Source organism: Salvia splendens, chromosome 5 (assembly GCF_004379255.2).
Source record: "Salvia splendens isolate huo1 chromosome 5, SspV2, whole genome shotgun sequence".
NCBI classification, from domain to species: domain Eukaryota; kingdom Viridiplantae; phylum Streptophyta; class Magnoliopsida; order Lamiales; family Lamiaceae; genus Salvia; species Salvia splendens.
The window spans coordinates 39889521-39905386 of NC_056036.1; the positions used below are offsets into that span (position 1 = coordinate 39889521).

Genomic DNA, 15866 nt, shown 5'->3' on the forward strand with positions numbered 1-15866 from the left:
AATAATTTTAAACTACTAAATTGTTTAATATTATATCCGTTCCCTCATAGCCAAATCACTTAATTTTTATACTCATTTTAAAAAAAATTATATAAATACTTAAAGTGAAAAAAGAATAAAGCTAAGAGAGATAATAAGATAAGAAATCTTGTATTTAGGCGGCTGGCGGTGATTGCATATGGGTGGCTATATAAATGTCCTGATATCAAAAGTGGCATTGTTTGGTAAACGAATTTGGTAGTAAATTTCCTTTTGTCTGTTTTGGGTTGTAGTGTCATCTTGAAATGCAGAGAGGATCCCATCTTATACACCATTTTTGCTACCCCACTAATAAAATAATGTTATGTGTTTATTTTTTAAAATGCAAAATCTCCTACATCATTTGCTACCCTACCAATATAATAGTGCCATGTGTATATTGTTTAAAGTATAAAATTAAGGATTAAAATTTTCATTAAATACTAATATATCTTCTATACAAATATAATATTTCCATGTAGAAAAATGAAATAAAAAGAAAATAAAAACAATACCTTAAATATTAAACCTTAAAATCAATTATTTATCATTCACGTCTAAAAACCAAACACCTAAAACTATTGAACTTTACTGTGCGCATCAAAACATCAAAATTGCTTCAATTTGATTCTCTAACTCCAAGGATTTCCAAGGCCATCACGCGGTTAAGTGCATAGGTAAGTTAATTAGAGTTGAAGTTATTACAATGTATGAATCATTATAATATCTAATTTATAATATGGAGTTTTGAATTTGTTTTAGTTAAATGATCTTTATTAGTTCCATGCACATGATATTATATTATTATTCATTTTTTTATGAGCACGTGAAGCTTTTGAATTCGCTTTAATTAAATGATCTTAATTAGTTCCATGCATATAATATTTTGATTTATTTAAATGCACAAAAGAAGATTATACATTGAAAGCAAATGCACAAAAAGGAGATTATATATTGAAAATAAATTAAATGAGTGGTTGAAGAGATATTTTTATTGCTGCAGTTTGATATCTATATTTAATGGAAATTTTAATCCTTAATTTTATATTTTAAAAAATAAACGCATGGCACTATTCTATTGGTGGGGCAGCAAATAATGTATAAGGTGGGGGAGGTGATCCTCTCTGTCCTATTATATGTCATCAACTTTTCATTTTGGATTATTCCGTTATAAGTGATTGATTTTCTTTTAAGATAAAAAGCAACACTTTTATCTCCGTTACTTTATTTCATATCTCTTACTTTATTTATTTTTTCTTAATTTATTTTCTCTTTATCTCTATTATTTTTTTCTCTCTCATATTTTATTCTTTCCACTTAATTCAATAAATATCATTTTTTTAAATCACTTGAAATCATCGGCGGATCCAGGTGGGGTCGCGCGGGGTCGGCCGACCCCACCGGCGGTCCACCGAACATTGCCGGAAAACATCATCTTCGACCTTTGACCTGGTGCAGTTCCGTCTCCGACCCCACGGCCAGCTTCAACTCTACCCGAAGCCTTCCGCCTTTTCCAAAAACTAAGAGGAGAAAGGAACAATACTAATAAGAATAGAGTAGAGATAGATAAGGGGAGGGGTTGCAGAAGAAGCTGATGTATTCTCAACGAAGAAGATGAACAGAGAGGTTAATATTGATTTTTGGGCTGAGGAGCGGTTAATACTCCTATTGATTGTTGGGTTAGAAAATCTATAAGTAAAAAATCTAATTGATTGCCTCTGGTCACTCGCCGTTAATACTGCTTTTTCATTTAATTCGCCTGCCAATAATTTTCTAAGCCATGTAGTATTAACTTTTTTTCTCCTTAATTTTCCCACAAATTTACATAAATTCCTAATTTATTTAAGTTTATTAGTTAAAAAAATCAGTCAATACTGTCCTTTTTAAATAATTTTATCTTTATTACAAGAGTTACAACTTTCTTTATAAATAAAAATTCTATATTTCTACCCAATTATTATTTTGATTAAATAGAAAGTTATAGTAAGAGACTAAGATTAAGATTTTTGAGGGGCATAGGCTTTGCACAAAAAAAATTGGTGCGTTATTGATATTCTTTTAATCATGTTTTATTATTTTTTTACTTTTATTTTGTTTATTTGACCTAATTTTTATGAATATAATAATTATATACTTATGTTTTTTTATTATTGATTTTAATTACCATCCATATTAAATTAATGGATAAATTTATTTTAAAAATATCTTGAGTTTGTATCTGTTCTCATGAGTTTTATCTGTTCTTCTGGTGCTAATGTTGAACACAATCAACGACTGGAAGATATGTTTGCAATTATTTCCAATGATAAAATTTCGGCCAGCTTCAAAATATGAATATTCGTAAAAGTTAAAAATATGAACTCGTAAAAGTCAACTATCGTGATACAACAAAGATAATTTTATTTGTAATGTATTTTTATAATATATATAATATTATTATATTAATTATCTCGTCCGACCCCATAATTTTTAAATCCTGGATCCGCCCATGCTTGAAATTCCCTACTTATAGTGGAAGGATGAAGTACAAATGATGCCGTTCTCTTTAAAATATCTTCAATAATGGAGGGTTATAAAATAAATTTTGGAGTTTAAATGAATTAAGAATATAAACTGAGTTTTGCATTAAATTTTGGAGCAAAGTTTAAATGCCGTTCTAACTATGATTGTACGGATTTCCCAATATAGCATCAATATAAATTGAAAAATATGCAAATAGTATTAAGAAAGTTCTTTTTGAATAATTCCCAAATTGCACCAACTTGGAATAGGATAGGAAATTGTAATTCCTCCAACAACTAACACTGAAATAGAATACTGTAATTCCACCAAAAACATAAAGAACAAAAACTGAATTCTGTTTGCGTATAAGAATTGCTGTAATAAGCCAATCACCAATTTTCACATTGAAAGTTAAATCCAGCTACACCTACATCGATACAAATAAAAGTCATTTCGTCTTCAAAATTAATTCACCCCTTCCTTAAAATTGGGCACTCACACATAACCAACCAAACTTGAAAATCAGTACATGCACTTGAACTAAATCTTAAGTTGAGTACATGACTCAAACAAGTTAATTACTCTCTGTCTCTCTTAAAAATTCAATCTTTTCAAAATCCCACAATTTTATATAAGCCTACCTAGCAACCCAAATCCATACCCAAAAAATGACTCTTCCAGTTCCAGATGTGGTGGTGAAGAAGAAGAGTAATGTGTTTTGGGGCAGAAAGTGTAATTCTGTGGATATTGGGATTGCTTGTTGGCTTGGGGCTATTCACTTGTTGTGTGCTTTAGGTCCTTTTACATTCAACTGGGGTGCATTTGGTGTTGCTTTGGGATTGTATGTCATCACTGGCCTTCTTGGCATCACTCTCTCTTTCCATAGAAATCTTTCTCATAAGAGCTTCAAGCTTCCCAAATGGCTTGAGTATTTCTTTGCTTACTGTGGCACTCTAGCCCTTCAGGTCTCTCTCTCCTCTCTCTATTATACTTGTATAATTCATGTATTTTGTAATTTAAGACTATGTATTTTGTTTAACAGGGGAATGCAATTGAGTGGGTGAGCACACATAGATACCACCATCAGTTTGTTGACTCAGAAAAAGATCCACACAGCCCAATTGAGGGATTTTGGTTTAGTCACATGGGTTGGCTCTTTGACACTGATCAAAGGGTGAGAATTGTCTGCATTTGGGGTGATTTTAGAAAAAAGATTCCCAGAATATTCCATGAATGAGAAACACGCCAATTATTGACAGACAAACACGTCAATGCTATTGGCGTGTTTAATTCTTTTCTTTTAAATAAAACACATTACCGTGTTTCCCTTTTACGAATACAAAAGAAAAATGATGATATAATATCTAAAATCACCCCAAATTCAAAATTTCCAAGATTTGCCTACTATTGCATTTGTTTTTCTTATGAATAATGGAGAACATGTAAGTTTCAGTACAGGGAGAGAAACAATGTTAAGGATTTAGAGAAACAACCCTTCTATAAGTTCCTTGAGAAGACCTATATGCTTCATCAATTGGCACTTGGAGCTTTACTCTATGCAATGGGTGGATTTCCCTACATTGTTTGGGGAGTAGTAAGTATTGTATTTCATTACATGGCACCTATCTGATTTAGGATGAGCAAAAAATTGTGAAATCTAATCTACTAAATGTAAAAAATGAGATAGGGTGTGAGGACTGTGTGGGTTTACCATATCACTTGGCTGGTGAATTCCGCGTGCCATCTTTGGGGCAAACAAGTATGGAATACCGGTGACCTATCACGAAATAACTGGTACTCCACTATATTTTACTACTTTTTTAATACAATTTCATTGATTTTAATCTAGGAAATGGTGTTGTTTCAGGTGGGTGGCAGTGCTTGCATTTGGAGAGGGGTGGCATAACAACCACCATGCCTTTGAGCATTCAGCTAGACATGGGCTAGAGTGGTGGCAAATTGATATGACTTGGTATGCAATTAGGGTTCTTGAAGCACTTGGATTGGCCACTAATATCAAATTGTCTACACCACCACAAAAGCAAAAGATGGCCTTTGCTACTTTTAATTAGTAATTGTATATGTACATTGAGGGACAGGGCTTTACTTTCTTTGATTGTACAAATAAGGGTCAAATATTTTGCAAATAAATTCAGTAGTGTTAGTATAATAATTAAGAATCAGCAAAATAAATGTAAATATTAATTTGGTTTTAACTCGGAGAATCTTTCATTTCTATGGTATTCTCCCCCTTTAATTTGTATTGATCGTGATGAATAAAAGTTATAAAACCAATCATTATATTCTCAAGTAGAAGTTAATGCGTTGAAGATTAAAAATTACTCACATTACCAACCATGTCAAACATTTTCCACATTTGATGCATATTTCCATTTTTTCGTGTAAAAGAATACAACTAATATCAATAACTAATTTTTTAAACATTGTATATCAACCTGACCTTAATAAGGAGACGGTAATTTCTCAAATAATGTAATTAACTATTAAACCGAATTACCCAAAATTGTATGAGCATTCATATTTCAATATCCTATATATCATCTATATTTCGAAATTTCTTCTAAGTTATTAATCCAACTTATTTGGCTGAAACTAATTTGATTTCGTCTATGATATTAATTCACTTGTTTGTTGATATTAATACCCAACCTATTTGGATGGAAAATAAAAATAACTTGGTCTTAATTGGAAATTAATCCACATGAGTCTGTTTTCTTTGTCATAAACTAGTATTTCTCTCTCTTCATTTAATTCTTTTGTGTCGAGTTTGGTAGAGAAACTGTAAAACTTTACGTTTGCGTTATTAACTTTGGTTTGGTCGGTTCATGGTTTTAAGCATTATTAACGTTATCAACAATGTATTTAAAGAACAGCAAACATTTCACATTTGATACCTTTTTACATCGATTTTTTCTTTGTTTTTTTTTTCTATTTATATATATACGTTAAAGATCGATAGTTTTTACGTCAGAATTTTCTTGCATTGACAAAAGACTAGTGGTGTTATAACAATATTAAATATCCTACAAAAATGTAATTAAAAAGAAATAGTACTAATAAAGATCAAAATGGCATGAGCAAGCCCAACTGCATGGATCTGACCGGTTATTTAAAAAGTTCCAAATTCCTTTGCATTTTCAAGAATTTGTTATCTTCATCATTTTATTTAGGTGAAGTAAGTGAGCAAAATATTCGAAATTCTAATATTTGATTTGAATCAAATTTAAACTTAAATTTTATTTATTTTTATTTCCTTTCCAGTTTAAATTATTGGAATTTTTGATTTTTTGGTTCGGATGTACATAAAAATAGAAAAAAAAAACAAACTTAATTTTTATATTATAATTAATATTTTATTTTAACGGATGATATAATATTTAAATCACATGAAGACTGTAATTGTTTAGATGTTTTTTGTATATTTATAAAAAAATTAGTTTTATCAGTGTGGATTTCTGTTTTTCACGATCGAGTTTTAATGAGGATATTCAATTTGATTTTAATTTTAAAAAATTTAACCTTTTCGTTTGGATTGATTGGGGCAAAAATAAAATTAAAAGCCGAATTAAATAATTAAATTCTTTAGTAGTATAATTAATTGAAGATACAGGTTCAGGCATATATGTAGAAGCAAACTTGTTAACAAGTATTTTAAATCAATCTTTTCCAGCAAATCTTGTTCAATGGATATGAAATAAAGTTGATTCAATCTTTCTTGAGACATTGGATGACCACAAATATATAGGTTACGCTTCAAGTTTCTTTGATTCAGATGCACTGTAATAGGAAATATACATAAAATTCTATAAATATATAATAGTACTAATTAGTATACATAAAATTCTATAAAAAATACTAATTTATCCCTTAGGGCTTATCTCTTGAAACAACACTACTAGACCATCGAGATTACTAAACCCTTGTAATTAATACCCTAAAAGTAGAATTTTCAAATTCATAGCACTTTTTATTCAAAAAAGTTCAGAATAGATTAATAATACAACATAAACAAACATAGTTACTACGAGGGTTGCCACTTGTTAATCAACAATGAATTAAATTTTAAACATTTTCTTATAAACAAGATGGGAATGTTATGTACGGACCATCATCGAGCAACGAGTCGATTCCACTAATTTGAAGCAAAGCTTTTCGAATATCATTATTTGATTTATTAATGATTAGTTAATTAGGTGAAGCGATTTACAAGGTAAAGTTGAAAAGAATAAATCCAACATTTAGAATTTCAAAGCTAAAAGCTGAAATTGAGTGTGTTGCTATGTTTGAATGATTTAGAAATGGAGAGAGAGAGAGAGCACAAGCGAAAGCATTATGATTGTGATTATGAATTTTATGTTTTATAATTGTAATTAGTATTTAATAATTGCAGTTCGTTTGTCATCATCATCATCTCATGCCACTTCTTGTTAAATGTTCCTTAGAAATATTACAACATTCTTTTCGTAATCATTATTTTATAGTCATTAATCCATAGTTCATCTGCCAATTGTCGTTTAGTTTCTTGCTTTGGTCCAAAATAGTGACATCTGCTTACGTCATCCAAGCATGCATATAATTCCATCTTTAAGTTTCGAAAAAATTTACACGTAGTATAATCTTCAATTTATATATCAGTGTAAATTATCTTTGTGTTATGATTCTACTCACGTTGTTCCGAAACTTCCGAAAGTACTGTATTTCATGATTGTTAAACGGTATAAACTTGTGTATTCCAAATAATTGATAAATACTTCATTCGTCCGCCATTAGGAGTCTCATTTCTTGGCGACACAAATTTTAAGAAATGTCAAGAATGTGGGTGGAAAAAAGTTAGTGGAATATGTGCTATATATATTAATTTTAAAAGAAATGTGAGTAGAATGAGTTAGTGGAATGTGAGACCCTATTGCCATTTATGGTAAAAGTGAACCGGAACTCATATTCGTGGACGGACTAAAATGAAAAAAATGAGACTTTTATTTGCGGACGGAGGGAGTATTGTTTATTCTATGAATTTGCCAATATCTTTTTATCAAGCCTTTTAAGATGAATTTGGAAAGAGTTGATGTTTTTTCAACTTGGACCAACCCCTATATGAAAGCACATCAAATTTAAATTTCAAATATACTGTTGATGTCTGTTGTTGTCATTTTACTAGCCGAGGATACTCGATAATAAGAAGGTATATTATTCCATCCATCACATAATATATGTCACACTTCCTTTTTAGTTTGTCCGGTAAAATATGTCGCATTTCCTTTTTAAAAAAAAGCTCTCTCTCAAATTAATACTCCCTCCATTCATAGTAATAGAGTCATTTTGCCATTTTGGTACGTTCCATAGTAATAGAGTCATTTTCCTTTTTAGTAAAAGTCAACACATTTTTCCACACATACTTTAATCTCTCTTACTTTTTTCTCTTTTCATCTCTCTACCTTTTTCATTTTCCACTTTATTCTCCCTTTATTTAACTCACATAACACAATTTTTCTTAATCTTTTTGTCGAAAAGAAACGCCTCCATTACTATGGAACAAAGGGAGTATAAATATAATATAATTTTCTCTCTCCACTTAACACTTAAAACAATATCTCATAAAATCTCATGTCATTATCGAAGTGTGTCATTTATTTTTAAATGGAGGGAATACAATTTAGTAGTCAAGGAGTCAAGAACCCTAACCGAGCACAATCAAATTTACGTAAGGTCTGGAAATTGAATTTCCTTGAATTGTCATTTCAATCTTTAATGTACCTTTATTCCAATAAAATTTGATATGACATACTGCTATATTAAGAAGAAGAAAAGAAAGAAATATAAAGTTTGTCTTATTGTGTGTGGGTGGAAGCATGCCTTGTGAGTCGATCGAGGTTTCTTTAAATAATGCTTAGTTCTCAATCTACTATGTTAAAAAATACTTTTGCACATACTTGTTAATTACTTGTTAAAATTTAATATTATGAGATAACGAAAACCGTGAAAAGTGAAACATATAAGACACATGCGCACGTTTTCTTTTTTAGAAATACTAATACAAAAACTTAGAAGCTCAACCACTAAATAAATTCAAATGCAAAAAAGGCATTTACGGTTGATCTGTCATACATATATAAGTTTAACGTAATTGAAAACATTAAGGTTGGGAATGTGATCTTTTGAGTAATTAGGGATTATTATGAGAAAATGTATGAAACATGGGAATATAACATGCCACGAAACAAACAAATGAGAAATCAATGGTCAATTTACCTAATAATAGAGTGAGCTTCAAAATTAGTCTCGGAAAAAAAAACATTTTGCATCTTTTAGGTGAATGAAAAATGTTGTCGCATATATTTGGAAAATGAAAATATCAAAATAGGCCCTTATTTTTCAATTTTACCTCGAGCCCAAGAAAGAGTAAAAAGAACTTAATTTGAAACAGAAAATAAAATATGCCCGAAATATTTATCATTGTGTTTCTAAAAGATGAATCCTATATTAATGGTGGATTGAATTTCGTGGATGAATGTAGAGTCCAAAAGTTTAAATGGATAGAAAATCAAAGTATATTTTCATTGCCTTTTTCAAGGGCTCAAGAATAACTAGAAAATAAAAATCGGTTTAGATTTTTTTCATTTTGAAATTTTATTTGATGATGTATCCATCAATTAGTCTACAATTTAGGAAATGGACTTCGTTTACATATGATAATCAATTGATTATATTTTCTCACAATATAATCACCAGATTATAAAATACAAACCTTGAAACAAAATATCTTATTCTCTAGAGCCGGAGAAAATAATTCTTGATACATAATCAACTCAAATGCATGCTTTCGAATATATATATATATATATATATATATATATATATATATATATATACTCCAGAAATAAGTACAGTAAATGAGTAAATACTAGGAAAATGTCAGAAATTCGATTTTATTGTGGGTGTGGATTTTTGTTGTTGAAGAAGACAAAACGGGTCTACCTGTGTGGATGTTGGGACTCAGTCTCGACCAGCTGCGTGCTGACATATTGGACGAGCAATTCTTGCAGTTGCAGCAGCTCCAAGATGAATCTTCCCCCAACTTTGTCTCTGAGGTTGTCAACATCTATTTATTGTGCATGGTGGATAGAGAGCTGTGTGACTACAAGAAGATGGGAATCCACTTGAATCAGTTGATGGGAAGCAGCTCCAGCATCGGCGCCCAACGCCTCCGAAACGTCTGCCTCGCCTTTCGCGCCGCTCCCGACCACAACAATCGCCCCGGGTTCGTCTCATTCCAATGTCCCACATCCGCTTAACTTCTTTTATTAATTCAACACATAAATTAATTGAAAACAGATGCTTAAGGGCTTTGGAGCTGTTGGAATATGAATACTGTTACCTCAAAAACAAGCTGCATGAACTGTTCCAGGTATATATTACTATCATTATGACAATGCCATGCAATTGTATCTATATGAGATTTACTCCTACTTCATTTGTGTTGATTAGATTGAGCAGCAGAGAATGCTGGCACCAACACCTTGACAATCCTCAAGGCTGAATGCCTAGCTAGCTCTTAAAAGGTTAATGGAAGATAGTGACACAATTTCACCTGCAATCAATGCATGCAACCCCACTTTTCTTTAATTGGTAGCAATTAATTCAGCAGCTGCTTCTCATTCCCACTTCCAACAAACTAGGCTTTCAGCTTTTTCTAGTACAACACCAACATATAGTAGTTGCTTATTTACTGCTTCTTTTGAAGACTGTAATCCACAACTCTAAACCAATATACCTACTGTCCCTTCCCTTTTACTTAGTGTGTGTGTGCGTGTGTGTGTGTGTGTGTGTGTGTGAAATTCTGTTGTCAATCAAGGACTAAATGTTGGTTGCAGATTATCAAAAAAACACAGTTACTGTCCTGCTTAGGGGAATTGAAACTCAAATTTATATTATTTCACTCAGGAATTTCATGTTTGATTTCAATATTGACATGTGTATTGTCAACAAAGACAAATGTGCTTTTGTTTACATGATAGGTAAGGGAATGCCAAAAGATGTATATCTAAATCAAACATTTTTCACCACTCAAATACTTAAAACAATTATAGTACTTAAAATAAGTTGGGATGAAATTTTACAAAAAATTATATACTAATGTGCTGAGAATACAATATGTTTTAGTTAAGGGTGATTAGGTAAAAATATGTGGTACATTAATTTATAAAACCATGTTCTATAAGTATCATGATAGGAATAACGATCCTAACGAGAACTGAGAGCACACGTTGTAGCAAAAATAATGAAACAAAAGTAACCGAGAGCTTAAGATGAAAAAAAGGTTTTTATTTCTTTAATTCTCAATGACTCGATCTATGGAGATTATATAGTATTTATAGAGATCCCAACAAAACTTGACTCAATTTTAAAAGGAAAAGGAACGACAAAAATAAGAAAACAAATAAAAAAAATAAGAAAACAAATAAAAAAGAAATCAAAACAAATCTATCTCTAATGGCTGACATAATCCCGATACTTAGAAGGTCGGGACGCGTTTCTCCTTGGTCGATCCATCTTGGTTCCTCTACTCTTCGGTGTACCTCTTTTACACACCTCCACCTCCTCGTCTACTTCCTCGTCTATCACGGATGTATCATGGGCATTGGTTGAGGTTGTATCAACTCCCCCTCCCATAGCAACGGCCTTGTCCTCAAGGCGGAGATGAGGAAAACGAGTCTTCAATAGCTCTTCCGGCTCCCACGAAGGCACATCATCCGCGTCAGAAGGTGAGGGGCGAGCATAGGTATCGAACAAACTTGGTGGTTCTTGGCCGTAGAGTGCTTTAAAGGGCGACATCCCTATGCTCGAGTTGACGCTGCAATTGAGAGCCAATTCTGCCCAAGGCAAAAGGGCAAACCAACGCTTCGGGCGATCATAGACAAAGGCGAGCAGATATTGTTCCAAGGCACGGTTCGTCACATCCTAATGCCCGTCCGTCTGTGGGTGATAAGCAGTAGTAAACTGTAACTTAGTCCCACTTAAGGACAACAATTCCTCCCAAAAGTCGCTCATGAAAATCGAGTCTCGATCCGAGAGGAGCTTCTTGGGAAATCCGTGTAGTTTGACCACCGTATCAACAAAGAGCCGCGCGACTGTTGGAGCGTCGAACCCTATCTTTAAAGCACCAAAATGCGGGTATTTAGAGAGTCGGTCGACCACAACCATAATCGCCGAGTAACCAAAAGAAGGGGGTAGCCCTATAATGAAATCCATGGATGCCGTCTCCCAAACCATATTTGGGATTGGCAACGGCTATATCAGTCCGTATGGCTTATCACGAACGTATTTCGTAGCTTGGTACGCGAAACATGCACTGACATAATCGCGAACATCACGGGCAAAGGTGGGGCGTTCCCCCGGATGGCCGGCCGTCGGCGCGTCATGACACTCCTCCAAGATTGCCCTACATACCGTCAATTCGTGACTTATCAATAAGCGTCGTTTGAAATACAGAAGACCATTAGTGGCAGAAACGTGTTTCGGTCCCTGGCCTGCAGCCACCAACGCATGCAGTTTCACCAACTCCGGGAGCGAAGAATTTTCCGCTCGGATAACCTCCAAAACTGCCGGCATAGGCCTTGCATACAATTCAAAAATGTTCGGCGCGTCTGGTCTGGAATCGTCCCCTTGACGAGATAACGCGTCCGCCACCTTGTTTGCTGCCCCGGCTTTGTACTCGATAGTAAACTTAAACCCCATAAGCTTTCTCACATAAAATTGTTGGTCAGGCATCTGTACTACTTGTGAAAGTAATTCTATAAGACTTCGCTGATCAGTCCTGATTATGAACTCGCGTCTCAGCAGATATTGACGCCATTTTTGTACCGCTTCGACTATTGCGTAGAGCTCTTTATGGTACGTCGAAGCAAGGCGGCAACGCGGGCCCAATTTTTTGCTAAAATATGCGATCAGATGATTATGCTGCATCAAAACTGCTCCTATTCCAAAATCCGATGAATCTGTTTCGACGATGAATGTGATAGAGAAATCCGGTAGACGCAGAACCGGAGTAGAGCTCATGGCCTCCTTTAAATCGGCGAAGCTCTTCGTCACGGCCTCAAACCACAGAAACAAGTCCTTTTTCAACAGCTCTGTCAAAGGGGCCGCTATGAGAGAATAATTCTTGACGAAATGACGATAATACTGAGTTAATCCTAGAAAACCGAGAAGCTATTTGGCAGTGGTAGGCGTGGGCCATGCAATCATGGCGTCGATCTTAGCCGGATCCGCATGCAGCTCTCTTGCGGCGATAATATGGCCTAAGTAATCAATGGAGGCCACCCCAAATGAGCATTTAGATTGCTTAATATAAAATAAATTGGCCTGGAGTGTAGTGAGAACCTCCGTGATGTGCCTTATGTAATCGTCCATTGTACTGCTATAGACCAGGAAGTCGTCGAAGAAGACTATGACAAACTTTCAAAGGAACGGCTGAAAGATACTGTTCATGGCGGCCTGGAATGTTGAAGGGGCATTTGTGAGTCCAAATAGCATGACGAGGAACTCGAAATGGCCGTCGTGCGTGCAGAAAGTTGTCTTGTGGGTATCATCCACATGCATCCTGATCTGATGATACCCAGAACGGAGATCCAGTTTGGAGAAAATTTGGGCCGCGTGTAGCTTGTCAAAAAGCTCGTCAGTAGTGGGTATCAGAAAGTGATCGGGCGTCGTTGCAGCGTTTAGAGCGCGATAATCGACACAGAAATGAAAGGATCCATCTTTCTTGCTAACCAGTAAGACCGGTGATGAGAAGGGGTTCGTGCTAGGCTGTATTACCCCTTGTTGAAGCATGTCCTAGACTTGTTTTTCGATCTCCGTCTTTTGAAAATAAGGGTAACGGTAAGGTCTAACGTTTATAGGAGTGGTGGATTGTGCAAGATGGATTCTATTGTCCCAACGACGAGTGGGTGGCAGGCCCGAGGGGACAGTGAAAACGGACTCGAAGGCTGATAGTGTATCGGCCAACAAAGGATTTACAGGCAGCATTGGTGCTTTATCCGTCTCTGCAGCGCAATCAACATGGATGAGTTCAAACATTTGGGCCTCCAGCTCCTAAGCGATTAACGAAAATAAGTTGTTGTAAGAGACCTTGCGCGGTGGGCTGTCCTCCCCTTGCAAGCATACCGGCCCACTGTCAAGTTCAAACTTCATAAGCATGGTTCTATAATTCTTAGTGACATCGCCCAAGTTCTGAAGCCACTGCACACCCAAAACTACATTCGGTCCGTCAATCTATGACAGAAATAGATCGATACTGAAGGCGTGGCCTTATACGGCTATGGGGGTGCCCAAACTCACGTAATCACATCTCAGGGACGCGCCATTCCCCACAAACACTCGGAATGGGAAAATAACGTGGAGAGGTAAACATAATCTCTCAGCTACGGCTGGCCTTATGAAATTGTGGGTACTGTCTCCGTCAATTAGTACAGATAAAGGGGTATCATTGATGTGTCCGGTAGGGCGAATGGAGCGCGGCTTAATCTTGGGGCCTATGACAAAGATCCGAGAGACATCCCCCGTGATTGCCATATTTGTCCCATCCTCATCCGAATTTTTGTGTCTCGGGTTGCCTGTCTCCTCATCGTCACTGTCTGCCCCAACTAGAACATAGAACTTCTTTGCACAAACATGATCCGGCGTATATTTTTCTGGACAGTACCAGCATAGGCCGCGCGCCGTCCTCTCGGCCCTTTTCGAGGCTGATATGCGGACGACGGGGTAGTCACGAGGTGTCCCCTCACGTTGCTGTCGAGGCCGGGGTAGTGCATGTCTCGAAATCTCCTGAGATTTGGAACCGGTAGGTGTGGTTCCTATTGATGCTCGCTGATCTCGCCGTTACCACGGTGGACTACTGGAGGGCGTGATCGGAGGTGCTGACACCGCGCGGCAGGCTGCCAACTACTGGGCTAGCGCTATGGTATCGCAATGAAAAGGGAAGTCAAAGTATCGTCGCCCAAGTTGGACACCTTTCTGAGAATCGGTTCGAATTTTCAAGATAGGCGTCCAAGGACTCAGTCTGTCGCAGCGCAGCAAGACGACCGACCCACAGAGTCTTCGTATAAATCAGGATCAAATCGTCGTTTGATATATAACCACTCAGCAGCCTCATCATCCAACAAGAACTCGGTTAAGTAGAGTCTATCCGCCAGTGATGTAAAGTTGTGATTGTAATATTTTTGGACTTTTTTGATCCATAAATTGACCCCCTCACCACTGAATCGCGGGGGTTCGATCTTCATTTTTGGCCATGCGTCGGTGTCGAACCCGACTGGCTTGACGAGCACGGAACGCGGTAGTGACCACCCTCGTGGTTTTGATGTCGTCACCGTCACAGTCCCGTCCGGTGGTTTCTTGCCCAGATCCTCTACCGCGACCAATAATCGCCCCATATGGTCCTCCACGCTTTTATTTAGCGTTGATTGTTGCCGCTCAAATGATTCGTAGGCGAACCTGTTTGCTTGGATTTTCGTTTCATCGTTGGCTAGTCGGACCTAGATGTCATAAACCATCTGACCGACTTCGTTCAGGTTGAACTCGCCGGGTGTCTCACCCGACATCGAACCAGTTCCTTCCGGCATCACGACTGTACTCGGGGGAAGAGAGGCTCAATGATGCACCAGATGATAGGAATAATGATCCTAACGAGAACTGAGAGCACACGTTGTAGCAAAAATAATGAAACAAAAGTAACCGAGAGCTTAAAATGAGAAAAAGGTTTTTATTTCTTTAATTCTCAATGACTCGATCTATGAGGGTTCTATAGTATTTATAGAGATCCCAACAAAACTTGACTCAATTCTAAAAGGAAAAGGAACGACACAAATAAGGAAACAAATCAAAAAAATAAGGAAACAAATAAAAAAGAAATCAAAACAAATCTATCTCTAATGGCTGACGTAATCCCGATATTAGAAGGTCGGCACGCGTTTCTCCTTGGTCGATCCATCTTGGTTCCTCTACTCTTCGGTCTACCTCTTTTACGCACCTCCACCTCCTTGTCTACTTCCTCGTCTATCACGAATGTATCATGGGCATTGGTGGAGGTCGTATCATATCATCATTGAAATATACAGATATCAGACTAATATATATATATATATATATATATATATAGGGATGTATTCATTTCCTTTTCCTATATTTCCTCCTTTTTCCTTCTTAATATCAACCATTAGATTAGAGAAATGGACGGTCAAGATCAACATTGGGTAATTAATCCCGTGTTGCATTATTTGTCCTATTTTGTGCATTATGAGGGTACAATAGTAATCTAATAATGGCTGGAA

General features: G+C 35.8%; 2 protein-coding genes across 2 annotated transcripts; both read left to right on the top strand.

Annotated features, from left to right (window-relative positions):
- Positions 1-3008: 3008 nt before the first annotated feature.
- LOC121802409 (palmitoyl-monogalactosyldiacylglycerol delta-7 desaturase, chloroplastic-like) lies at positions 3009-4756 on the top strand. Its single transcript, XM_042202080.1, has 5 exons — positions 3009-3485; positions 3563-3694; positions 3974-4114; positions 4208-4314; positions 4388-4756. Exons 1-5 carry the CDS (start codon positions 3189-3191, stop codon positions 4590-4592), a joined length of 882 nt encoding a protein of 293 aa, XP_042058014.1. The 5' UTR covers positions 3009-3188; the 3' UTR covers positions 4593-4756.
- Positions 4757-9524: 4768 nt separating this feature from the next.
- LOC121804279 (pseudo histidine-containing phosphotransfer protein 6-like) lies at positions 9525-10062 on the top strand. The gene is made up of 3 exons (XM_042203781.1): positions 9525-9799; positions 9874-9946; positions 10027-10062. Exons 1-3 carry the CDS (start codon positions 9525-9527, stop codon positions 10060-10062), a joined length of 384 nt encoding a protein of 127 aa, XP_042059715.1.
- Positions 10063-15866: the final 5804 nt, after the last annotated feature.

What these genes read in the sequence shown, in the direction of transcription:
- LOC121802409 (XM_042202080.1), top strand. Translation starts at nt 3,189, where the DNA reads ATGACTCTTCCAGTTCCAGATGTGGTGGTGAAGAAGAAGAGTAATGTG. An exon ending in GTGGCACTCTAGCCCTTCAG is followed by an intron (nt 3,486 to 3,562) that starts GTCTCTCTCTCC and finishes TTTGTTTAACAG; the next exon opens with GGGAATGCAATTGAGTGGGT. An exon ending in GACCTATCACGAAATAACTG is followed by an intron (nt 4,315 to 4,387) that starts GTACTCCACTAT and finishes GTGTTGTTTCAG; the next exon opens with GTGGGTGGCAGTGCTTGCAT.
- LOC121804279 (XM_042203781.1), top strand. Translation starts at nt 9,525, where the DNA reads ATGTTGGGACTCAGTCTCGACCAGCTGCGTGCTGACATATTGGACGAG. An exon ending in GACCACAACAATCGCCCCGG is followed by an intron (nt 9,800 to 9,873) that starts GTTCGTCTCATT and finishes AATTGAAAACAG; the next exon opens with ATGCTTAAGGGCTTTGGAGC. An exon ending in AGCTGCATGAACTGTTCCAG is followed by an intron (nt 9,947 to 10,026) that starts GTATATATTACT and finishes TGTGTTGATTAG; the next exon opens with ATTGAGCAGCAGAGAATGCT.